The sequence below is a fragment of the Nymphalis io genome, chromosome 29 (assembly GCF_905147045.1).
Source record: "Nymphalis io chromosome 29, ilAglIoxx1.1, whole genome shotgun sequence".
NCBI classification, from domain to species: Eukaryota; Metazoa; Arthropoda; class Insecta; order Lepidoptera; family Nymphalidae; genus Nymphalis; species Nymphalis io.
Window position 1 is genome coordinate 2,520,615 of NC_065916.1, and position 25,698 is coordinate 2,546,312.

At 38.8% G+C, this 25,698-nt stretch overlaps 1 protein-coding gene across 3 annotated transcripts; it reads left to right on the top strand.

Annotated features, from left to right (window-relative positions):
- The first annotated feature begins 534 nt into the window (after window positions 1-534).
- On the top strand, window positions 535-23,128 carry LOC126779453 (insulin-degrading enzyme). Of its 3 annotated transcripts, none has more exons than XM_050503421.1 (26): window positions 535-707; window positions 1,984-2,166; window positions 2,630-2,718; window positions 3,350-3,435; window positions 3,963-4,084; window positions 4,865-5,034; window positions 5,414-5,536; window positions 6,603-6,805; window positions 7,351-7,436; window positions 9,050-9,164; window positions 9,431-9,568; window positions 10,302-10,423; window positions 11,361-11,445; window positions 11,864-11,992; window positions 13,343-13,425; window positions 13,922-14,066; window positions 14,545-14,700; window positions 15,947-16,022; window positions 16,399-16,525; window positions 17,385-17,455; window positions 17,875-18,032; window positions 18,195-18,329; window positions 18,423-18,551; window positions 19,045-19,125; window positions 20,014-20,130; window positions 20,669-23,128. In XM_050503421.1, exons 2-26 carry the CDS (start codon window positions 2,018-2,020, stop codon window positions 20,774-20,776), a joined length of 3,003 nt encoding a protein of 1,000 aa, XP_050359378.1. In that variant the 5' UTR covers window positions 535-707; window positions 1,984-2,017; the 3' UTR covers window positions 20,777-23,128. The 3 variants fall into 3 exon arrangements, with proteins under 3 accessions (XP_050359378.1, XP_050359381.1, XP_050359379.1); XM_050503424.1 differs by having other exon boundaries at window positions 2,000-2,166; XM_050503422.1 differs by having other exon boundaries at window positions 696-843.
- The last annotated feature ends 2,570 nt before the right edge of the window (window positions 23,129-25,698 follow it).

Consider the following 25,698-nt stretch of genomic DNA (forward strand, 5'->3'; position numbering starts at 1 on the left):
GCAATTTATACTTCTATTAATTTTCTTTAATTTATTGTCAAATCAACCATAGGTTCAATAATTAATTCTATTTCTAAGACTATACAATTTTTTTCATAGTTTTAAAGTATCAATAATATTTTTTTTGTATATGAAGCAAAAGTATTAGGGAGAATTTATGTGTTAATTACAAATCTTACGCTTACTCGTCTAACGCTCAAAATCTTACCGTGTACCGAGTGCTATATTTTCAATCCTCTTTGTATGAAAGACAATTTACAGCGTTTTGCTTATGCAAAACATTGTAATATTGTAATCAACTTAATATTTTTATTATATATATATATATATATATATATAAAAATATGATTATATATATATATATATATATATATATATATATATAAATATATATATATATATATAGACGCAAAAAACCTTGCTTACTTACACAGTACATTACGATTATGTGAAAAATAATATTGTAATGTAGTATGATACATTACGAGTAATCACTAATCAGTAATGTTACATTACATTACGTCAATGTCAGTGTCGAGTTGCACAATAATATTCATTCGTCATTGCATAGCTAAATTAATTTAAAAAATTATACATCATTTTATTAGGGATTAATTTAAATTGTTCAAGCTGGCATCGCGAAGATTGTTGTTCATTGGCTTCTACAGCTTTTCGCCAACACATTCATATAGAGCTAGCTTTAATAGGTTAGGAACATTTATTTTTTCGTTTAAGTTATTGATTTAAAATAAATTAAAGTTATAAAAACGTTTTATGCATACTTTGCGTGTTCGTAAATTAGTTGTGTTTTATTAACTTTTAATAAAATTTTATAATTTAAAGGTAAGTTTTGCATTCAATATGGTTAAAAAATATTAATTCTATATTCTAATAATATATGAATTATTTATTTCTAATATATTAGAATTTTATATGTGGTTTACTTATGGTTGATTAAAAAAAACCTATTGATAAGAGACTAAATGTAGTTCTCAAATAGTTACTTAGCATGATAATTAAAAAATGTCTAAGAACCTGTTGAGTAAAGTATTTTTAATTTGATATGACTTTTAAAATGTATATAAATACAAAAATTTGATAAAATCATGTCACAATTTATATTGTATAACCAATACAATATTCATTAAAAACCATTTAAAACTTACTGAAAACTTCTTTCTTGCTTAATCCCTTTATATACTTGGGTTCAGTCAAAATATGCAATTATGTATAGGCAGAGCCTGTACAGTATCAAACGTTTTTTTGTATTTTAAGTTTACATTAGCAAAATGATTCTTTAGTTTAGGGCATTTAAGATAATTTATTGCAATTGAAGGATCTAAATCAATTTTGTATCTATTACAAGTAAATAAAATTGAAGTGTCTGTCTGTAATTTTGAAGTATCTACCTCTTGACTATTTGCGAGTTCCCAAAACCAAAATAACCATCGTTTTATTCTAGACTACCACTGCTAACTAATAATTAATATATTTACATATATAATTCACATAGGCAATATCATATACATTAGAATGGCTGATTTTCAAGGTTTTTAATGTAAATTGAATCTCACTAGTACTAAAAAAAGGTTAATTTTGTACTTTTGTAATTGATATTTCACATACCAAAGCCAGCATTAAGCCTAACCATCCATTCTGCCCAAACTATCAATCTTTTCAACAATGGGAGTCACCTTAAAGCTGCCCTTGATTCGTTCATTGCAACTTCATCAAGTTTCATACTTCTTGCCTTGTTGTCCATTGCGTCTTAATTTCATTTGTGTGCAGTTTCTACCCATTTCTTTTATTGCTTTTTAACCATAAGTTTTTATACTAAGCGACAATGCAATCTTATTGGACAAACATGTTTTATCATCATAAGCGTTTTTGTATTTGTTTTATGTGTGTGCTGTGCAATAAAAGAGTTCAATAAGGGTATGAGTGTTTTGTTTTAATAAATTAGATATTTTTATTTTTATCCAGTTACATCTATAAACAGAGGCGCCAACATTCCGGTATGACGGTGCCGCAGTGTGCACCGCGCTCCCCCAGTCGGGGGCAAAGTCCTTCGGAGGCACGTTCAGGAGTAGGCAGCGATAGTCCAACGGGTGTCATTAAGAAATATGACGATATCATAAAAAGCCCAGAGGACAAGCGTGAATACAGGTACCTAACTTGCTTCAATATATTTCTATAATAGTCAAGCAGTCAAGCAGATGGGCTTGTTTGCCACCTGATGGTAAGTGGTCACCAACGCCTACAAACATTGGCAAACTGAACATTTTTAAACGACTACATAAGACAATAAAAACTTACTTTGACAATCAATAGTGTAATATTTCTATATTATACTTATCTACTCGGTGGAAGGGCTTTGTGCAGTGTCTAGGTAGGTACTGCCAACTCAACAGATATTCCACTGGCAAACAGCAATACTTAGTTTTGTTGTGTTTGAAGGGTGAGTAAATCAGTATAAATACACAAGGGACAAAACATCATTTTAATATTACAATGACTTAACCATTGTTGCTGCAGTCCCTTAGACTATTTATTATGGTGGCATTTTAACTAACTAACCATGCATAGTGGTAAATAAATTGGAGTAATAGAGAATACAATGTTTTTACAGGGGTCTTAAATTAGCAAATCGGCTTAAAGTTTTGTTGGTGAGTGACCCAACGACGGACAAATCAGCGGCAGCTCTGGATGTCAATGTAGGTAAGACTGATCGCTGTTTTCTATGGCTCCTCAATTCGAGCGTTTCCTCCTTAGAGATTATTTATCTTTTAATAATAACATAAGCTCAGTGTACAGTCAGCCATGGAAGTTCTTTCGGAGAATTTATACTGATAAAATTAATTTATTTTACTGGTGGTAGGGCTTTGTGCAAGCTCGTCTGGGTAGGTACCACCCACTCATTAGATATTCTACCGCAAAACAGCAGTTTTTCAAAATCTTAGTTCCCAAGGTTGGTGGCGCATTGGATATGTAAGCGATGGTTGACATTTCTTACAATGCCAATGTCTAAGGGCATTGGTGACCACTTACCATCAGGTGGTCCATATGCTCGTCCGCCTTCCTATTTTATAAAAATAAAAAATTATTAACTTATGCAGACTCCCGCTGCATAAGTTAATAATTTTTTATTTTTTATGTATATATTATCAATTAGTTTTTTATATATAAATTATCAATTAATTAGAAATTAAAGAGAGACGATATGAGAAACTCATAATATAATTAAAAAGTATAAGTAGTAAGTAATACTTTTCAAGTATTGGTATAAAAATAATGACTGATAATGTTGTTTTAACTCAACCAATTTAAAATGGACTCTTGTATTTTTCAGGCTACCTCAGTGATCCTGATGAATTACCAGGACTGGCCCACTTTTGCGAGCATATGCTGTTCTTGGGCACGGCGAAATATCCAGAGGTAACTCACATTAACCCACCTGACCTGGAAACTAATATCATGATACACACATCTTCCAATTGGCAAAAACACATAAAAAAATATATCACAAAGTACTTTAAAGTGTACTAAGTAAGCCTACGTTCACACAGGTTATGTTAAGCCCTTTCAAACGCAAGCAATACTCGAGCTGCCCTTCCTTAAGTTAAGTAAATAGTAGTAAGTTATCACTATTATAAGTTATTTGACGAGCCGGTTGGCGTGGTTGGTAGATGCTCGCCTTTCACGCCAGAGGTTGTGGGTTCGATTCCAACCCAGGACAGATATTTGTGTGCATGAACATGTCTGTTTGTCCTGAGTCTGGGTGTAATTATCTATATAAGTATGTATTTCAAAAGAAAAATAGTATATGTAGTATATCAGTTGTCTGGTTTCCATAGCACAAGCTTTGTACAAGCTTAATTTGGGATCAGATGGCCGTGTGTGAAAAATGTCCCGGGATATTATTATTATCACCGTTTCATTTATTTTTCATTATATATTTCCAGGAAAACGAATACAACAAATTCCTCTCGGCCCATGGAGGTTCATCCAACGCGTCCACTTCATCTGATCACACGACTTACTTCTTCGACGTCCTGCCGCAACATCTTGCTGGAGCTTTGGATATGTGAGTGGCATTTTTGTCCAATGTATATAATTAAGTGCTCAGACTAACTCTCGACCATGATTTATGTTTTTTTTTTATTATATAAGGAAAATTTTCTCCCTTTTTGAGGAGAAGGTTTTTGGAGCTTATTCCACCAACTTGACCAACACCAACATGACTTATTCGCTGCTCCAATGCGGGTTGGTGGAATACACATGTGGCAGAATTTCTATGAAATTAGACACATGCAGGTTTCCTCGCGATGTTTTTCTTCACCGTTAAGCACGAAATGACTTATAATCACAAATTAAGCACATGAAAATTCGGAGGTGCTTGCCCGGATTTGAACCCACGATCATCGGCTAAGATTCACGCGTTCTTACCACTGGGCCATCTTAGCTCTCATATATATAGAGGTATACCAAATTTTAAATGTGCAATGTCAGTGTACAGCTTCTGACATATATAATGTATTTAGTATAAGAACTCCTTGGGATAATTATTTTACAGACATTACTATTAGACAGCTAGAATGTTACAAGATTTAATATAATCTTGTGTAAAGCTACCACCATTTCAGTAGGTAGATTTTACTATTTAGATAGATAAGAACCGGGAAAATATTCAGTAATAACTGTTTTTCACCAATTAAATTTTAATGATATGTTAATCTTCAACTGTACATAAGTTATTTATGTAAAAGATATAATTATATAAAGCCGAATAAAAGGGTATGTCAACGCGTATATCCCAGAAATCATATAAATAGATAAATAATTTGGTATGATTTTGCCCACACAGTTTCGCCCAGTTCTTCATCTCGCCGCTGTTCACGGAATCGGCGACGAGTAGAGAGTTGAGTGCCGTTAACTCTGAGCACGAAAAGAACGTGTCCTCGGACACCTGGAGGCTGGACCAGCTGAACAAGAGCACGGCTGATCCGAAACATCCCTTCCACAAGTTTGGTACAGGTTAGTCTAAAACCAAACCAAAAAAGTCGACCTGTTAATCCTGAAAACAAGTGACCAATCGGTTGGTAGGCTTCTGGAGGTCCATCTGGGTGGGTACTGTCAGTTACCAGTCGCTACCAAGCAGCAATACCGTATTATACTGTGTTTCTATGGGAATGGTGGGGGCGCTAGTTATGAATATTCATAGTAGAGTTGTTAGTGATTCAAATAAATACATAAATACTCAACAAAACGGACATATTATTCTCTCTCTCTCTCTCTCTCTCTTTATTATGCTCTATCCTACTCTGTCAAAGGTTCAAGGCTATGCCGAGTTAAGATGAAGCGGGCCTACTCTATTATGCCTAAAGAAAATATGCTAATTTTTTTTTTTTTTTAGGCAACAGATACACGTTAGAAGCGATACCGAAAGAGAAAGGGATCGATGTTCGTAAAGAACTGTTAAATTTCCACGACAAATGGTATTCTGCGAATATAATGACTCTGATCGTTATGGGGAAAGGTCGGTATATTATTTTGTTTTTTTTTTTTAATAATGGTATGTTTTTTTTTAATAGTAACACTAACAATATACATATTAAATGGTGGCATACATAACATCCAAAGAGAAAAAATCAACTTCTGATATGTATATCGATTACAAGTGTACACAACATTCACTAAGCATCGCGTCAACATAAAATAAAGTAAAAAATAATTATAATTGACCTATGCTTTGTTCATTACAATTACAAAAATACAACAAAAAAAAAAAACAAAATACATTATATGAACAAATTTAATACAAGTTGTTATACGTAAAATAATTATGATACAATTTTAAAAAGTCTCGATTTTCTCGGTCCCAGGACGATTTTTTTTTATCTAGGTTTTCCAACAGTTGTATATATTAAAAATAACACATAATACATTAAAAAAAAACGGAATAGCGTAAACAATAATTATAGGTAAACATCGCTTGTAATTAAACAGAAAAAAGTAGCGACAGCAAATTCATGTAACACTAAATTTAGATAAACTTAAACTTAATTACAAAAATAGAAGAGAATGGCCCAGTGGTTAGAACGCGTGAATCTTAACCGATGATCGTGGGTTCGAACCCGGGCAAGCACCACAATCTTTCATGTGCTTAGTTTGTGTTTATAATTCATCTCGTGCTTGACGGTGAAGGAAAACATCGTGAGGATACTGCATGTGTCTAATTTCACTGAAATTCTGCCACATGTGTATTCCACCAAGCCGTTTAGGAGCAGCGTGGTGGAATAAGCTCCGAATCTTCTCCTCAAAACGAGAGGAGGCCTTAGCCCACCTGTGGGACATTGGCTGTTACATACAAGAATATCCAAAACAAGGAAAAAGAAATATGTATAAAAAAATATGCATATCTGAAAAAGCGTTTTATATAAATATTTAATTTGCTAATCGTATCCTTATCCTATGATAAGCCAGTACAGGTTGATTTCAACTTATATGTTGAAAAGGTCCCGGGGACTTCGAGACACGAAATCCCTGGGCCCTAAATAAAAGCCTACATTTATCAAGATTAATTCAATTATTTGTATTTTTAGAATCCCTGGATGAATTGGAGGAAATGGTGGTCAAATTATTCTCGGCGGTCGAGGATAAGTCCGTGACAGCCCCTACTTGGCCGGATCACCCCTTCCCCCCTCACCTGAGAAGGAAACGCGCCTACTGCTACCCCGTTAAAGATCTCCGATCGCTGTCCATCGACTTTCCTATACCGGATACAAGAAAACATTACAAGAGTGGGGTGCGTGTTATTTCCTATTATCGTACTTTACTGTAGAGCTTTGTGCAAGCATGTCTGGGTAGGTACCACCCACCCATCAGATATTCTACCGAAAAACAGCAGCACTTGGTATTGTTGTGTTCCGGTTTGAAGGGTGAGTGAGCCAGTGTAATTACAGGCACAAGGGACATAACATCTTAGTTCCCAAGGTTGGTGGTGCATTGGTGATGTAAGCGATGGTTGACATTTCTTACAATGCCAATGTCTATGGGTGTTGGTGACCACTTACCATCAGGTGGCCCATATGCTCGTCCGCCTATTATAAATGCGAAAGTGAGTTTGTTTTTTTATAACGCTTTCACGTTTTAACTACTCATCTGATCATTATGAAATTTTGTATAAGTGTTGTCAGGGGGATTGAGAAGAACATAGGGTACCTGACACTGGCCCTCCCCCCACAGGTGCCTGAGCCGTGGGCAGGAAGTAGATTACATACATTTCACAACCGATTTCTGCGGTGAGTGGTTTTTAGGCAAAGAATAATAATGGATCGTATTTTTTTCCAGCCCGGACACTACCTGTCTCACTTGCTGGGACACGAAGGTCCTGGGAGTTTGCTGTCGGCGCTCAAGACGAGGGGCTGGTGTAACAGGTAACGGCATCCTCCCCAAATTTATCTGGTGCAAAATGTATGTTTTAATGGATCGATAGAGCTAACAGAGATTTACCCGCGGCTTCACTCGGAATTGCTAATTCTTCAATTAAACGATGGTTTTTTATACAAATTTTCATCCCCTTTATACTAACTTAGGGGTTACATTTTCAAACATTCTTCCTCAGTGCTAACCTAAAGTGTGAAATATATACTATGTATAGTTTCGCAGTGCGAATGATGAATGTGGATTCAAAGCGCTTCGTACGGAAGGGAAGTTCCACTGTGTACCTATGGCGCTTTGGTCGCGTTTGCCTGGCCGTTCGATAGTAAAAGGTCTATGCGGTAATATGTCAGTCAGCTTTATAAATATAGATCACAATCCCCCGCCGCGTCTGAATATATGTATGATTAAGCTAATCTCAGAAACAGATTGATACACGATATTGTTTGGATATATCATTTATGATAGTAATTTATCATAGTATACAAATAATCTTTAAGATTGGGGGTACTATACTCGTCAGAGCGTCACGGTAGCATGCGCAATCCCGTGGCGCTCCTCGTTAAGACGGAAAGGGTACCGCTGGTTTTTCAGTGGGTATTCCAATGTTCGAGGCGCACTCGCCTTGGACCCCGGAGAGCCTGACATACCCCTCCACTTCTCCCGGGGGGGGAACAGCGTAAAGCGACTATCCAGCGATAAAAATAAAACAAAATAGGGGGGTACTATACTCGAGTCAGAGAAACCCTTCCATAACATAGTATGATATATAAAATCAACATCTTATATATCTGCCATCGAGTGCGCTGTGTTAATGGGTAAAGTTATATGAAATAATCCTAAAATGGAATACACTTTATTCAAGTAGGAACTTTTGACAAAAACAAGGATTTATCTACCAAAATTTTACAAGATTAAAACATAACTAAAGTTACTACGAGAACAACCGACAGGAAACTAAGTACATAATATCTAAATACACTTATATTGTTATACCATTATCTGCAGGCATTCAAATTATATAAGTTATTTATATCAATCATTTAAAAAGCCGAGATGGCCCAGTGGTAAGAACGCGTGTATCTTAGCCGATGATCGTGGGTTCAAACCCGGGCACGTACCAATGAATTTTCATGTGCTTAATTTGTTATTATAATTCATCTCGTGCTTGACGGTGAAGGAAAACATCGTGAGAAAACTTGCATGTGTCTAATTTCACTGAAATTCTGCCACATGTGTATTCCACCAACTCGCATTGGAGCAGCGTGGTGGAATAAGCTCAAAACCTCCTCAAAAGAGAGAGGAGGTCTTAGCCCAGCTGTGGGACATTCACAGGCTGTTACTGTACCAGACTTTATTTAAAATATTTAATAGAAATGACTTTGAAACTGACTGACATTGCCCTCAGTTCTTCATACGTCTATATATTTAGTCCAAAGTCGTGCGGAATAATTGGAATGATGAAAAAAGTGGTGCGAGTTCCAAGGTTATCACGAAAATTGATGAGCTCGTGTACCGATCTCACGCATACATCTCAAGTAAACCCCTACCGTGTGCGAAGCGTTAATATGTTTACACATTAATAAAACTTTTCGTCTTTTGTTTTCAGTCTCGTGGGTGGTACGCGTATCGGTGCGAGGGGTTTCGCCTTCTTCGGTGTCCAGGTCGACCTCACGGAGGCTGGAGTTGAACACATCGATCAAATAGTCGAACTCGTATTTCAGGTTAGTTTTAAGACGATATTTAATCACTTGTATCGAGTAGTCTTGTTTATCAAAAAAAAAAAAAACAATTAAAGTTAAAAATAACCGTGAAATCTAATTACGGACAAAACAACAAATTAAACAAATATATATAAATTTGTATTTTTACATAATAATTGTTGTATAGTAACCACGAATCACGTGTGATTGCAAGACATGGGGGGGGGGGACAGATTAATGCCATTGAGGTATATATATGAATGTAAAAGTAATATACGTGTCCCCAGTACATCGCGATGCTGAAGGCGCAGGGCGCCCAGCGCTGGGTGTGGGAGGAGCAGCGCGACCTCATGGCGCTGGAGTTCCGCTTCCGGGACGTGCAGGACGCGCGCGCCGCCGTCGTCGCGCACGCGCACCTGCTGCAGGTCGGGGCCCCCACCTGTCTACTGTCTACTGTCTACCATCGACTATTCCCACCTCTTTTCCGCTAAAGCACGTGATCAATTGTAAACTCAAAATAAGCTCATGAAATTTGAGTAGCATTTATTTGGAAGCCACAAAATAAGTAGTTAATGTACTCGTTTCATTTAATCGAAAAACTTATCCTGAATATAAGAGGGGGGCGGTATTGCTATAACTCAGAAACGTGATTTAGACTTTGTTCTAATCTTTATATATATAAGCACCGTCAAAGTACCGCTCATCACGAGATCTCCTTTTTTTTTCTTGGAGATTTTACTGGTGGTAGGGCTTTGTGCAAGCTCGTCTGGGTACCACCCACTCATCGGATATTCTACCGCAAAACAGCAATACTTGATATTGTTGTGTTCCGTTTTGAAGGGTGTGTGTAATTACAGTGTAATTAAAGGCACAAGGGACATCTTAGCTCCCAAGGTTGGTGGCGCATTGGTGATGTAAGCGATGGTTGACATTTCTTACAATGGTAATGTCTAAGGGCGTTTGGTGATCACTTACCATCAGGTGGCCTTATTCTTTTAAAAAAAAGAAAAAGCCGATTGACTTGAAATTTGTCACAGTTACTTCCTCGACGTAGACGCTCACTAAGAACGAATGAATGAACGAACGAAGAATTTCTTATAATCTACCCGATACATTCTAATAGCTAGTAATATAATAATTATTGATTTCATCCCCCAGGAGTTTCCGATGCGAGACATTCTGAGCGCGTATTACTTGATAACCGATTGGAGGCCGGACCTCATCGACGAACTTCTGGCCTTTCTCATCCCGGACAACGTGAGAGTGGGGGTCGTTGCCAAGTAAGTGGGGAAACTTGCATGTCTCGTATAGTTCAAGTATTACTCACTGATATTATTTTAGTACTAAGAGACTGGTAAACACCGTGACGTCAGTCGTGATGTCAGTTGGTATTTTAACGGCGGCACGTGAACAGAGTATTCGAGAGTGGGGATTGGATTGATTTTGTGCGTGAGTTATGAATGCGTCATGAATCCTGAATCGCTTAACCAAGATGATGGCGGCGCTGACGCTCAGCCATCGCTGACGCAGTCCTTTGGGGTGGTCTGGTAATACTCCACACTTACGCTCGGCAGTGGGGTACGATTCTCCGATATATAAATATATATATATATATATATATTTTACTGGTGGTAGAGCTTTGTGCAAGCTCGTCTGGGTAAGTACCACCCACTCATATTATTAGATATTATAGATATTCTACCGCAAAACAGCAGTACTTGGTATTGTTGTGTTCCGGTTTGAAGGGTGAGTGAACCAGAATAATTACAGTCACATGGGACATAACATCTTAGTTCCCAAGGTTGGTGGCGCATTAGTGATGTAAGTGATGGTTAACATTTCTAACAATGCCAATGTCTATGGGCGTTGGTGACCACTTACCATCAGGTGGCCCATGTGCCCGTCCGCCTACCTATACTATAAAAAAAATCCCCTATTTTTTTTTTGTTGGAGATGCCGGAAGGAATCCCTAATTACGAAATAAGGATGCCTTTTATATGATTCCCTTTTAGACATTGTTTGTAATTCGAAAAATGTATTGAAATAATATTAAATGAGACGGCGAACGAACATATGAATAAAAAAATTATTTGTTTTATAATAGAAGTTTGTGGGGGCGTCTACCACCCAATTACCTGTTGTTGTATTGCTAAATATGAACATGAGTGAGCCAGTGTAATTATGAACACAAGGGTTAAAGTTTATTTTTTATTAAAGATGTTTCGAGAAAAAATGCACGCAAACGGAGCCGTGGTATGGAACTAAATACGTCCAGCAAGACATCGACGAGGCGACGCTCAACGTACGTATTAATATACAATACGCGTAATTTAAGTTTGCCTGTCTGAAGTTAATCATAAATTTAGGAAAAAACTTGAAAAATAAGTAAGTTTACTTGGTGGACTTGGCTTTAACTAAGTACCACCCAGCCATCAGATATTCTACCGCGAAATAGTAATACTTTCCGGTTCCGGTTTGAATAGAGGGGGAACCAGTCTACAGGCACAAGGGACGTAACATCTGGTTTTCCAAGATTGGCGTCGCATTGGTGATGTAAGCAATGGTTAATATTTCTTAAGTTGTCCATTGGGCCATCCGCCTACTCATTTTATAAAAAAAAAAAAAACAAACAAAAATTTAAAAAATTGCAGGCGATCTTTTCTATTCACATTCCATTAATTATATTATATAATATCCTCATAAAATGTTTATTATTGTAGAAATGGAAGACAGTGAAACTTAATCAGGAACTTCACCTCCCGCTGCCGAACGAGTTCATCCCCGCGAGACTGGACTTGGAGAAGTCCTCTGACCCCACCGCCGATGCGATAGGACCAGCTATTATCAAGGTACAGCTTGTTCTAACCACAAGAGAAACGATAGACAAACAACGTGATCTTGAATAATCTGTGGTGTTCACTATGGATTCGCGATTAAGTGGTGTTTGGAATGTCGAAAGTGCTTTTGTTTAAAGTCACAATAAGTTAAGATTTTTTTGAATTTAAAACAATAACAGATAATTAAAATAAGAATATTTTTAATACCGGGTTACACACTTTCATCTTCTTTTCAAGGAGGATCATGGTGGTGTACGTTCCAAATTTTCCCTAAAAAGGGAGGAGGTCATTGTCCAACGGTGGTAAATAAAAGACCTCCTGACCTTAAGTGCCACATAATTGTTTCAATATTGTATGATATATCTTTCCTGGAGCATGGTATACGATTCTAAAAAAAAAAAAAAAATTCAAACACAAAAATTCTATAAATTGTACTGGTGGTAGGGCTTTGTGCAAGCTCGTCTGGGTAGGTACCACCCACTCATCAGATATTCTACCGCAAAACAGCAATACTTGATATTGTTGTGTTCCGGTTTGAAGGGTGAGTGAGCCAGTGTAATTAAAGGCACAAGGGACATAAAATCTTAGTTCCCAAGATTGGTGGCGCATTGGCTATAAGCGATGGTTGACATTTCTTACAATGCCAATGTCTATGGGCGTTTGGTGACCACTTACCATCAGGTGGCCCATATGATCGTCCACCTTCCTATTCTATAAAAAAAAAAAAAATCCGCGGACCATTTTACATTTACCGATAAATAAATTAAAATCTCATTATTTTTTATTAATAAGGCTTATTCCCTGTATACGATTATACATAATAGAAGAGCTTGGAGTTATTCGTTGATGTTCATACAGGATATATATAAATACCGAACCGTTGGTAACTTTATGTTATTAAAATTGTAATAATAATAATAATAATGTCCTCCAGACCGATTTCGGCCACGGCGGTCAATCTCAAGAGAGATTAGCCAATTACGCAGGAGATATTATAGTGCACGAGTGTGTGAGAAAACACAGGTGCACTCTCTATTCCCTAACTCTCATAATCCGATGGGACGGCGATCCGACACGACCGGAAAGAGTTCGGCCGCAGGACCAACGGTTTAACGTGCTTTCCGAGGCACGAGAGTGTACACACTTAAATCTGCCAGACTCCGGGCTGCTACTGAGAATTTTCTGACAGAAAAACCCAATAACTTTTTACTGGCCCGACCTGGGAATTGAAGGATCTACGGGTCTGCGGCCTTACATCAAGCCACTAGACCAACGAGACAGTCAAAAAATTGTAATATGACGATACAAAAGTGCTTGAGAGCTTACTGGAATATTGTTTGACTCTGCTTCCTTCTTTTACAGGATACCCCCTTGATGAGACTTTGGTATAAAAGAGACAATGAGTTCTTACTGCCCAAAGCATTCGTCACTCTGGACTTAGTCAGGTGAGTTAAATTGAAGATGTATATGTGTTGAAATAATGAAAATATTTCAATATATATATATATATATATATATATATACATTTTATTTTAAATTCAAACTAGATATAAAATAATAGGAACTATGTTTTTCCTTTTATCGAAATTCTTTAGTTTTCATTCACTATTTTTACTTTGAATATTGTTTAATTCTAAACAGACGTAAACGCCAAATGACGTCACACATGGCATAATGATGTTATACCTTTGATATGCAAAAAAAATTACAAATGTTAAATTAAAAATAAATTGAAATGGATAATTTGTTATTGGAAGTTTATTTGCAACATATTGCGCACAAATCATAGGTTGATGATAAATACTCCGTATTGCCTTGGCAGTCTTGCTTATAAGATTGCAGTTCCCCAAGTCCTAGGTTCAAAGGCCGGGTCGAAATTTTCTTACTATCAGAAAATTGTCTCGTCTGCCTTTCTACAATAAATATGGTCTGCTCCACCAGCCCGCTGGCGTACTCGGACCCCGCGAGCTGCAACCTGACGTCGGTGTGGGTGTTGCTGCTGCGCGACTCGCTGCAGCAGTTCGCGTACGCCGCCGAGCTGGCCGGCCTGCGCTGGAGTCTCGGGAACGCCAAGTACGGGCTCAGCGTGAGTATACAAGAGATCACTGCACTAAGTAAATATATGTGTAAACAAAAGTGTTTGACGAGCCGGTTGGCGTGGTTAGTGAATGCTTGCGTTTCACGCCGAAGGTCGTGGGTTCGATTCCCACCCAAGACAGACATTTGTGTGCAGGAACATGTCTGTTTGTCCTGAGTCTGGGTGTAATTATCTATATAAGTATGTATTTCAAAAGAAAAATAGTATATGTAGTATATCAGTTGTCTGGTTTCCATAGTACAAGCTTTGTACAAGCTTAATTTGGGATTAGATGGCCGTGTGTGAAAAATGTCCCAGGATATTATTAAAACAAATAAAATTTATTTTAAAATACATTTAAAAAATATCTTAATATACATAAATCTAACTTTATAACTATATATTCGAATCAGTGTGAATAATCTCTGCTCTTATTGTGCAATATTTACAACAAACAAAAAAATGGATTTACTGATAAAACTTTCAGATAACGATAGACGGTTACGATGACAAGCAACACGTGCTACTAGAGAAGATAATAGATCACATCGTCAACTTCAAGGCTGATCCGAAGCGGTTTGAGATCATGAAGGAGAGTCACATCAGGGCGATCAAAAACTTCGAGGCGGAGCAGCCGTACCAGGTCAGTGGTCAGGTCTTTCATTGGTTCTCCTCAGGTAAGAGTATTTTCTTTTCAAATCCGGTAGTATTTACTTTGAATATCAATAAATATTTTTTTTTATAGAATAGGAAGGCGGACGAGCATATGGGCCACCTGATGGTAAGTGCTCACCAACGCCCATAGATATTGGCATTGTAAGAAATGTTAATCGCCTACATCACCAATGCGCCACCAACCTTGGAAACTAAGATGTTATGTCCCTTGTGCCTGTAATTACACTGGCTCACTCACCCTTCAAACCGGAACACAACAATACCAAGTACTGCAGTTTAGCGGTAGAATATCTGATGAGTTTTGGTTAAGTTTTAATCACCGTATTGGTTTTATTTTTAGAAAGGCGAAGGGAAGTTTTGTCATGTCAGGGGGTCACTTACGCCCATAGACTCTAGACCTTCAAGAAATACAAATCACTCCTCATATTTTCAACGCGCCACCATCCACGGATCTGATCTGGATACTGAGCTTGTCTTGTGTTAATTAGACTGGCTCACTGAACGTTCAATCTGGAACAGCAATACAGGGAAATTTGTTGATACGACTGGCACCTTTACGTGTCTATCTCGTGCTTGGGGGTGAGGGAAAACATCATGAGGAAACCTGCATGTGTCAGATGAATTCTGCCACGCGTGTATACATTTAAAATAAGAGTAGACCTTGCCCAGCAGTGGGATATTTACAAGTTGTTACTTATGGGAATGAGATGTTGATTTATTAGATGATAGGGCTTCGTGCAAGACCAAAAACGTCTGGGTAGGAACCTCATCAGATATTTTTTGCGCTTTGGAGATGTGAGGAATAGTAACTTACATCGCCAATTTCTATGGACGGTAGTAACCACTTACCATCATATGGCCCATATGCTCGTCGCCTATAACACAAATAACGTAGATAATTTTTAGTACTTTTTAGCTCGTCTGAGTAGGTACCACCCACTCATTAGATATTTTACCGTATAACATCAGTACATAGGATTGTTTAGTTCCGGCTTGAAGGATGAGTGAGCTAGTGTAACTAAACGCACAATGGACATAACATCTTCGTTCCCAAGGTTGGTGGCGCATTGGCGATATAAGGAATGGTTGATACTTCTTACATCGCCAATGTCTATGGCCGATGGTGACCACTTAACATCAGGCGGCCCATGTCCCGTCCGCCTACCTATAACTTAAATACACATATACGAGCTGACCGGCGTGTCTGCCCGCAGCACGCCGTGTACCAGCAGGCGCTGTGCCTGTCGGACGTGGTGTGGACGCGCTGCCAGCTGCTCAAGGCGGCCGAGAGTGAGTTGGAACTTGTTTTGGTTTTTTATTAATAATATTGTCTATATGGCCGCTATGACTGAAATCAGTCAATGTAGTACATGGTCATCACCCATCTTAGATGTCGTGATTCTTTAACCCTTCAAAGGGAACTATTCCAATCCACGATGCCCATTGCACCCTATTTTTTTTTCCAATCGCTACAGTGCAAGTGTGCAATGTAAGCTGTTATATTGGAGCCCCTCGTCGTCAATTGAGTCATCTATAATAATTGATTATGGTGGTGCCTGTACATAAGGTCCTAACCGGTTAATTATTTAAATAAGTAGCGTCAACAAAACAAATGTCAATAATAGTTTTTTTTTCAAACGTGTTGCTAAATCATTTATAATTCCAGCGATCACGCCGGAGCGGCTGAACGAGTTCGCGCACCAGTTGGTGCGCAAGCTGCACGTGGAGGTGCTCATGTTTGGCAACCTGACCCGCGAGCGAGCGCTGGCCACCGCACAAGCTGTGGAGGACAAGTGAGGGACACCTCTCTAAACTTTAAAACAGGAATACAGCAATAGAAATGTGTTGATGTTTGTGAAAAAGCTTCAAGATTTAGCAGGGGGCTCAAAGATAACAAAGTGTTTTCAAAGGCCCTTCAAACCGATTTGGGCCCTTTGCGCATGTATGGAGTGTTTCATTGTACATAGGCTGTCCCTTATAGGCTTTATAGAATAGGAAGGCGGACGAGCATATGGGCCACCTGATAGTAAGTGGTCACCAACGCTCATATACATTGGCATTGTAAGAAATGTCAAACATCGCTTACACAGCCAGTGCGCCACCAACCTTGGGAACTAAGATGTTATGCCCCTTGTACCTGTAATTACACTGGCTCACTCACTCTTCAAACCGGAGCACAACAATACCAAGTACTGCTTGTTTTGCGGTAGAATATCTGATGAGTGGGTGGTACCTACCCAGATGAGCTTGCATAAAGTCCTACCACCAGTACAAAACCCTACCATCAGTAAGCTTGTACAAAGCTTGTACTATGGAAACCAGATAACAGATATACTACATATACTACTTTTCCTTTGTAAATACATATTTATATAGATAATTACAACCAGACTCAGGACAAACAGACATGTTCATGCACACAAATGTTTGTCCTGGGTGGAAATCGAACCCACAAACTTTGGCGAGAATTGGCAAGTATCTACCAACCACGCCAACCGGCTCGTCTCATTTAAATGAGGTTTTAGTTTCTTTTTTGTCTTTGTCACCATTATTTTGCGACTCTTGCGTGTCTGCTTGTACACAGTGCGGATAGCAAGTGTGAGAAGTAATCTAAGATGAAGCAATGTATTATACTTATAATTTCTTTCTCAGGTTACCGAAAGACGCCACGCCGCTGTTGGCGCAGCAGCTTCTACTGTACAGGGAGGTCGAGATTGAAAAAGGTAATTTATATGCTAACATACATATGTTACATAATCAATGTATGCACCACTGTTATAAGCCGAGATGGTCTAGTGGTCAGAACGCGTGGATCTTAACCGACGATCGGGGGTTCAAACCGGGCAAGCATCACTGAATTTTTATGTGCTTAATTTGTGATTATAATTCATCTCGTGCTTGACGGTGAAGGAAAACCTGCGTGTGTCTAATTTCATTGAAATTCTGCCACATGTGTATTCTACCAACCCGCATTGGAGCAGCGCGGTGGAATAAGCTGCAAATCTTCTCCTCAAAAGGGAGAGGAGGCCTTAGCCCAGCTGTGGGACATTAACAGGCTCCTACTATCCTGTACTGTATACATATGTTATATAATAAATGTCACTTCAATTACATATACAACACGATCGCTCGCTCGCGGCAGGCGCGTGGTACGTGCGCGAGACGGCCAACGGCGTGCACAAGTCGTCGTGCGCGTCGCTGTACTACGCGTGCGGCGTGCGGCGCGCGCGCCCCAACGTCACGCTGGAGCTGCTGGCGCACGCGCTGGCCGAGCCGTGCTTCCACGCGCTGCGCACGCAGGTGGGGGCGGCCCTCCGCCGGCCCTCCGCCGGCCCTCCGCCGGCCCTCCGCCGGCCCTCCGCCGGCCCTCCGCCGGCCCTCCGCCGGCCCTCCGCCGGCCCTCCGCCGGCCCTCCGCCGGCCCTCCGCCGGCCCGGCCTGACGCGAGTCGCGCTCGTTACAGGAGCAGCTGGGGTACATCGTGTTCAGCGGCGTGAGGAGATCCAACGGGGCCCAGGGCCTGAGGATCATCGTGCAGAGCGACAGGCATCCCGCCTACTTGGAGGAGAGGATCGAGAAGTTCATCGAGGGGGCTGAGGTTCGACATCGTTTATTATGAGTGTAGTGTCGTATCATTGAAGAAATAAATGTTTTTTTTTTGTTATACATTTTTTGTCTGTTTATTTATCAGGAGTATCTAGAAAATATGACGGAGGAGGATTTCCTCAAACATCGAGCGGCGCTCGCCGCGGAGCGACTCGAGAGGCCCAAGCGGCTCGCCATCAAGGCCTCGCAGCTCTGGAGCGAGATCACGTCTCAGGTAACATTCTAGCAGTCACAAAACACACTCCACTCCAATAGAATGGAATTAGTACATAAGTAAACGACTCTGACCTTGAATTGCCGTGACGTCATTGGAAGTGAAATCAAAGTGTATAAGCTGTTAGTGAACCGCATGGAATTTTTAATTCTAAAGTTTGTTTATCTTTACTCCTTAATTGGAACGGATACCCCGTTATAGAAGAAAAAAACAATAATCATTTAGAAGCTAGTGTTTTTTTTTTTAATATAGTACTAGCACTTTACCGGCGACTCCGATTCAGAATTGTTTCATTGGAAACCAATTTCTTTCTTCAATAATGAAGGAGATTTATACAAATTTTCATCCCTTTTGTCGTTAACATTAGGAGTTAAATTTCCGTAAACCTTTAGTGCTAAACTAATGGTAAAAGGAACCCATATACATATTTTCATGGGACAAGTCAGTTATTCTTCTATATATATACACATTAATGTTTAATTATAATTTTCAGATGTACAATTTCGACAGACCACGAGTGGAGGTCGATGAATTGAATACAGTCACTAAAGCTGAACTTCTAGACTTCTTTAAGGTGATTACGAACACGTACCTCTCTTTCTATCGTCATACATTCGACTTTCGAAAGAATAAGATAGCAATATTTTATAATAATAATAATATCCTGGGACATTTTTCACACACGGCCATCTGATCCCAAATTAATCTTGTACAAAGCTTGTACTATGGAAACCAGACAACTGATATACTACATATACTACTTTTTCTTTTGTAAATACATACTTATATAGATAATTACACCCAGACTCAGGACAAACAGACATGTTCATGCAGACGATTATCTGTCCTGGGTGGGAATGGAACCCACAACCTTCGGCGTGAAAGGCAAGCATCTACCAACCACGCCAACCGGCTCGTCTATATTTTATTAATCAGCCCACTAAACAACGTTTATGAATCCGTTACAGTATATTGTTTTCACACATTTATTTACTGGTGGTAGGGCTTTGTGACTGGTGGTAGGGCTTTGTGCAAGCTCGTCTGGGTAGGTACCACCCACTCATCAGATATTCTACCGCAAAACAGCAATACTTGATATTGTTGTGTTCCGGTTTGAAGGGTGAGTGAGCCAGTGTAATTACAGGCACAAGGGACATAAAATCTTAGTTCCCAAGGTTGGTGGCGCATTGGATATGTAAGCGATGGTTGACATTTCTTACAATGCCAATGTCTAAGAGCGTTGGTGACCACTTACCATCAGGTGGCCCATATGCTCGTCCGCCTTCCTATTCTATAAAAAAAAAAAAAAACACATAATACGTTACAGTATATTGCAATTTCGAAATTGCTCCTGGTATAGTACCGTCAGCAAAAAAAAATAAAAAAAATTGGCATAAAAATGTGTTCTAAGCATCATCGAATTGTGTATATATATTTTTATATATATATTTTGTGTTTCCAGAAACACATTGCTACAGATTCGAAGGAAAGACAGAAGTTATCAATATATGTGGTGTCGACGGCTGAGGGCGGCGCCGGGAAGGATTACGAGGCGACCGGAAGTGAGAAGAAGCAGGAGGTATGTTGTGTTGCTGAAGTTAAATTAGTTATAAAACTTTTGTTAATAGTAAAAGTAAATTTCTATATGTGTCCCCTGCGTCTGTTTGTCTGTTTGTCTGAACGCGATAAGCTAAAAAACGATTGAATTGATTTTCATACGGTTTCAACTTGTGAAGTGATTCATAATGGAGGTTTATATGGAGAATTTATTAACGTTTCGAGTAAATTGGCTGAAATATAACGATTATTGTAAAGGTTTGGAAAATAATCATGCCAATTGGGAGGCTATACTCGCGTGCGTCACATAAACCAATAGGGTTATATGTATTAATGATATGATAGCCCGCATCAATCCACTGCTGGGCATAGGCCTCTTTGCAGGCGCGCCAATTCTCCCGGTCCTGTGTTAGTCGCATCCATTGAGCATCCGCCATTTTAATAAAATCTGACCAACGGGCGTGTGGTCTGTCCACTGACCTTTTTGCTTCTCTAGGCTGTATTACGATATGAACCCTTATTTATACTCGTGCGATACTAATTTTGTCTTTTTATTACAGCCTGTCAAAATACAAGATCTAGTCGAGTTCAAGTCGAGACGGCGACTGCTACCACAACCATTGCCCTTCGCAAATGTTCCCAGGAAGGGGACGCATTGCAAGCTATAAGTACACTTGGTACACTCGTTACACTGAGTACAATTGCTTGATCAATATATATAAAAGACAGTCTTCACTGGCTGAGTATCGATGCTAATAATAAATCAATTAATAAATTATATGACGGAGCGAAGAAACTTCGAGAAGTTATTAAGACACTAAAGCTGGCTTGTCACTTGTCGTCCGCGCTGGTGCGGACTTGTGCGTATCTATTGGATATTCCGTAACCGTAACAGCCTGTGAATGTCTCATTGCTGGGCTAAAGGCCTCCTCTCCCTTTTTGAGGAGAAGGTTTGGAGCTCATTCCACCACGCTGCTGCGGTGCGGGTTGGTGGAATACACATGTGGCAGAATTTCAGAGAAATTATACACATGCAGGTTTGTTCACGATGTTTTCCATCACCGTCAAGCACGAGATGAATTATAATTACAAATTAAACACATGAAAATTCAGTGGTGCTTGCCCGGGTTTGAACTCACGATCTCCGATCACGATCGAACTGGGCCATCTCGGCTTATTGGATATTCAATAACGAAATTTCTCGCTTATGCTGTTAAACTTTCAGGGTTTTTTTCGTCTGAAGCTTATCACAAGAAAAGTATTGTCATCGTAATTGAACCAACATGTAATTTGTACGTGTGTGTGTTGACTTTACCCTAAGTTGGTCCACCACGTTCTACCGCCGAAAAGCAATAGTTTCATTGTGCTCCGGTTGGAAATATGAGTGAGCCAGTGTAACTACAGGCACAGATATAACATCTTAGTTCCCAATTCGATGGCGATGTAATTTTTCTTACAGCTCCCAATATATGTATATGACCATCTTACCACTTTTAAAATAAAATACTTTTCTTCTCGGTCTTTCGAATGTAAAATCAATGATGACAAAAAGAGACAAATCATTTAACAAAACAGCCGCTAAACAATATTTACAATATTAACCGTTTTTTAACTTCTCATACATTGATACTTAAGTCGGTTAAAGCACAAATAAATATTATAGTAAAATATTAAAAATTTAAATAAAATTATTGTAGTATTAGATACGATGTGAAGCAACGATTTATAAAGTCGTAGGTTCAATCTGATGTGAGCTAGTGTCGTCACTCCTAGCATAATAGATGATCTTGAAATCCATCGCAAGTATTTAAAAATATGATATATATATATATATATATATATATATATATATATATATTACTAAGTTCAGTAATCAATACGTGGTAGAGCTTTGTACACACTTGTGTTCCGGGTGGGTTAGTGTAAATACAAGCACAAGGGACATCTTCGTTCCCAAGGTTAGTGGCGCGTTGGCAATGTAAATAACGGTTAATATCACTTGTATTGTCAATGTCTGTGGGCGGTGGTGATCACTTAACATCGGCTGGCCAATTTGCCCGTCAGCCTACCTATAACATAATATATATATAAAGGACATACGGTACAATGAAAGAGGTTTACATATGTATACCCCATTCAAATCGACGGAGTAAAGATAAACAAACCATAGATTTACATATCCCACGCGATTCGCTAAAAGCTCCGCTGTATTGTACACCACGAACAGTTCTCGATTAATACATCTCTATATATAACACGACACTGTTACATTTAGCTACTTATATACACTTTGATTTCACTTTCAAAGTTCCGATATAAAATTTGCGTTCAAAACTGTCTCGACCAATTGTATCGCGTTATTTCAAGTTCAATGTATTTATCTTTACTCAATTGGTTGGAATACTTTATATACTAAGTTTTTTTTATCCAGTAAGTGAAAATGATTGAACTATATTAAAATTTAATTGATATATTGTGAATTAAAGTGTATTTTCATAGTTTTAAGGTTCAAAATTGCTAACATTGTGACTTATTCGGATTTATTGGAGACTGCCTCGTTGGTCTAGTGGCTTGATGTAAGGCCGCAGGCCCGGAGGTCCTGGGTTCAATTCCCAGGTCGGGCCAGTAAAAAGTTTTTGGGTTTTTCTGTCAGAAAATTCTCAATAGCAGCCCGGAGTCTGGAAGTTGGAAGTGTGTACACACCCGTCGTCCCATCGGATTATGAGAGTTAGGGAATAGAGAGTGCACCTGTGTTTGCGCACACACTTGTGCACTACAATATCTCCTGAGCAGTTGGCTAAGCTCTCGAGATTGGCCGCTGTGGCCGAAATCGATCTGGAGGACAATATAATTATTATTCAGATTTATATGTAAAATAATCCGCAATGAATTTCAACCAATCGCTAGCCCGCAAATAACGAATCAATAGAAAGTGAGTATTTTGTTCCAATTTTAAACTGTTTTTGTTTTTTTTTTTTTTTTGTTTTAAACATCTTCGCCTTTGTATATAATGTCTAACTTTGTGCATAGTTTTATCAAGTTTGATGTATTAATTGTTTAAGTATAAATAAAATTAACAAAAACTATTTTATTTGTTTTATTTTTAAATATAATGGTTTATTTCCAAAAGAGGATGCTACTAAAATGAAATAGAATGATATGCTTGTCTTTTTCTTTCTAAGAAGAGAAAGTATGGACGGTAAATATGTTAGCCGTTCTACTCGAGATAGCATCCCTTACACCGCAAATCGACTCAAATCTGCTAAGTACGGATAGCAACAATATTCAAAATGTGCGTTTTTATGATGCAAGTCTGTAATGCTGCTTATACTTTATATTTCTGTATCTTTTGTCTGTCTATTGTACTTTACGTAACTAAAGTCACTATATATATTTTTTCATTACTATTTCACTTCATTTTTAAATTATTTACTGGTGGTAGGGCTTTGTGCAAGCTCGTCCGGGTAGGTACCACTCGCTCATCTGATGATCCGCAAAACAGCAGTACTTGGTATTTTTTTTTTTATATATATTCGCCGGGAGGGCAAATGACTGCTCCACCTGATGGTAAGTGGTAGTAGAGTCGAAACGCGACGACGGCCAGTACAGATGGGAAAAACGTTCTGCACTAGCCGCCTTCGCCTTGCCGGCCCGCAAGATGCCTCTTCACGCCTCGTTTGAAGGAACCCGGGTTGTAAGAGGAGGGGAATGCGTGAGCTGGTAAGGAATTCCATTTTTTGGAAGTGCGACAAAGAAAGGAGTTGCCAAATTTCTTTGTTCGCGATGGAATTTATGTCACAGTTAGGCGGTGACATCGAGAACCAGCTCGCGTGGACTTAAGTAGGAAGGGGGAAGCAGGAATTAGGGAGAATAATTCCTCAGAGCACTCGCCGTGATACAGTCGATAGGAAGCGCTCAGTGCTGCTATCTCACGACGCAATTGTAAAGGTTCAAGGTTGTTTGTGACCTTTACGTCGCCAATAATGCAATTAATGGTATTGTTGTGTTCCGGTTTAAAGGGTGAGCCAGTATAATTATAGGCACAAGGGACATAACATTTTAGTTCCCAAGGTTGGTGGCGCATTGAGGATGTCAGCAATGGTCAAAATTTCTTACAGTGCCAATGTCTATGGGCATTAGTGACCACTTACCATCAGGTGGCTATTATTAATAAATGCCGAATTATGTTACCGTACAATAAAACTTGTTAATATATAACGAAAAGAAAATTAAAAACATTTTATATAATAACATAGTCAAAAATGGTAATAGAAAAAAACATCAATTATCTTTTTTTGCCAACAGTACTAGTACAACTGCTATGACGTCATTTTGTATCCTCTCACGACGGCCTCCTGGATGATTTAAAGAAAGTGATTAGACTGATAGTTACGTCATAATAATATGTTTGTAAGAAACAGTGACAATTACTGTATAAGTACGGGGAGTTAAGATAAACTTATAACACCCAGCCAGGGGCGGATTTTATACCTTGGTTACCCTACGCAGGTGGAAGGTTGCCCTCCTACCAGTTGAATTTAATAGTCGGAATCCTCAAACGTTTAATTTTTTTCGGCATGCTATGGACACATTTTAGTTTTAAGCGATCATGTCTGGTTTCATAGCGGACAAGAAAACTAATAAAATGTCACCAAGTTTTGCCGATCTAGGGAACGCTTACTCAGCCTATTGGGAAATCCCCCTCTGGAAAGCTCCCGACTTCGCGGTCAATATGTCTTTCCTGGGGCATAAAATTCTTTCTATAAGAATCCACTGTTTGTAGCGCTCAATACAGCAGAGCTATTAGCAAACCCGATCAAATATATATCTAAGGTTTGTTTATCTTTACTTCTTCGATTTAAATAGATATATTGCACAAGTGTGTGCATAATTGTCCCACTCTCACCTCACTGACACTCTCGGTAAGAAATTAGACTTGGGAGCGACTATAAAACATACTTTGTGAAACGAAATTGCAACGATAAGTAATCAACTTTGGGCTACTATTAATAGTCCTCCAGACCGATTTCGGCCACGGTGGACAATCTCAAGAGAGATTAGCCAACTACGCAGGAGATATTATAGTGAAAAATAGAATACTTTACCAACGCACGTGTTCTCGTCCTCTTGCAACCTGAGTTCCTTCAAACGAGGCGTGAAAATCTCGCGGGCCGACAAGGCGGGGGCGGCTAGTGCAGAACATTTTTCCCAACTGTACTAGCCGTCGTCGCGCTTGGACTCCAGTACCACTTACCATCCAGTGGAGTGGAGTCATTAAAAAAAGTTAGGGTGTTATTAAATGATTCTTAAAATTTCTGAAAATATTTTATATTGTAATACAATTTCTGGATCCGTCAGATTAAATAATTTGTTATTTATCTGTATTGGCTAATAGCAGGCGATGACGCCATTAGTGACCAATAAACTTTAAGTAAAAGTCAAATTAGATCTGAATTGGATCATTGACAATCTTTACAACGATCATGGGTCCCTACTGGTGGTAGGGCTTTATGCAAGCTCGTCTGTGTAGGTACCACCCACTCATCAGATATTCTACCGCAAAACAGCGATACTTAATATTGTTGTGTTC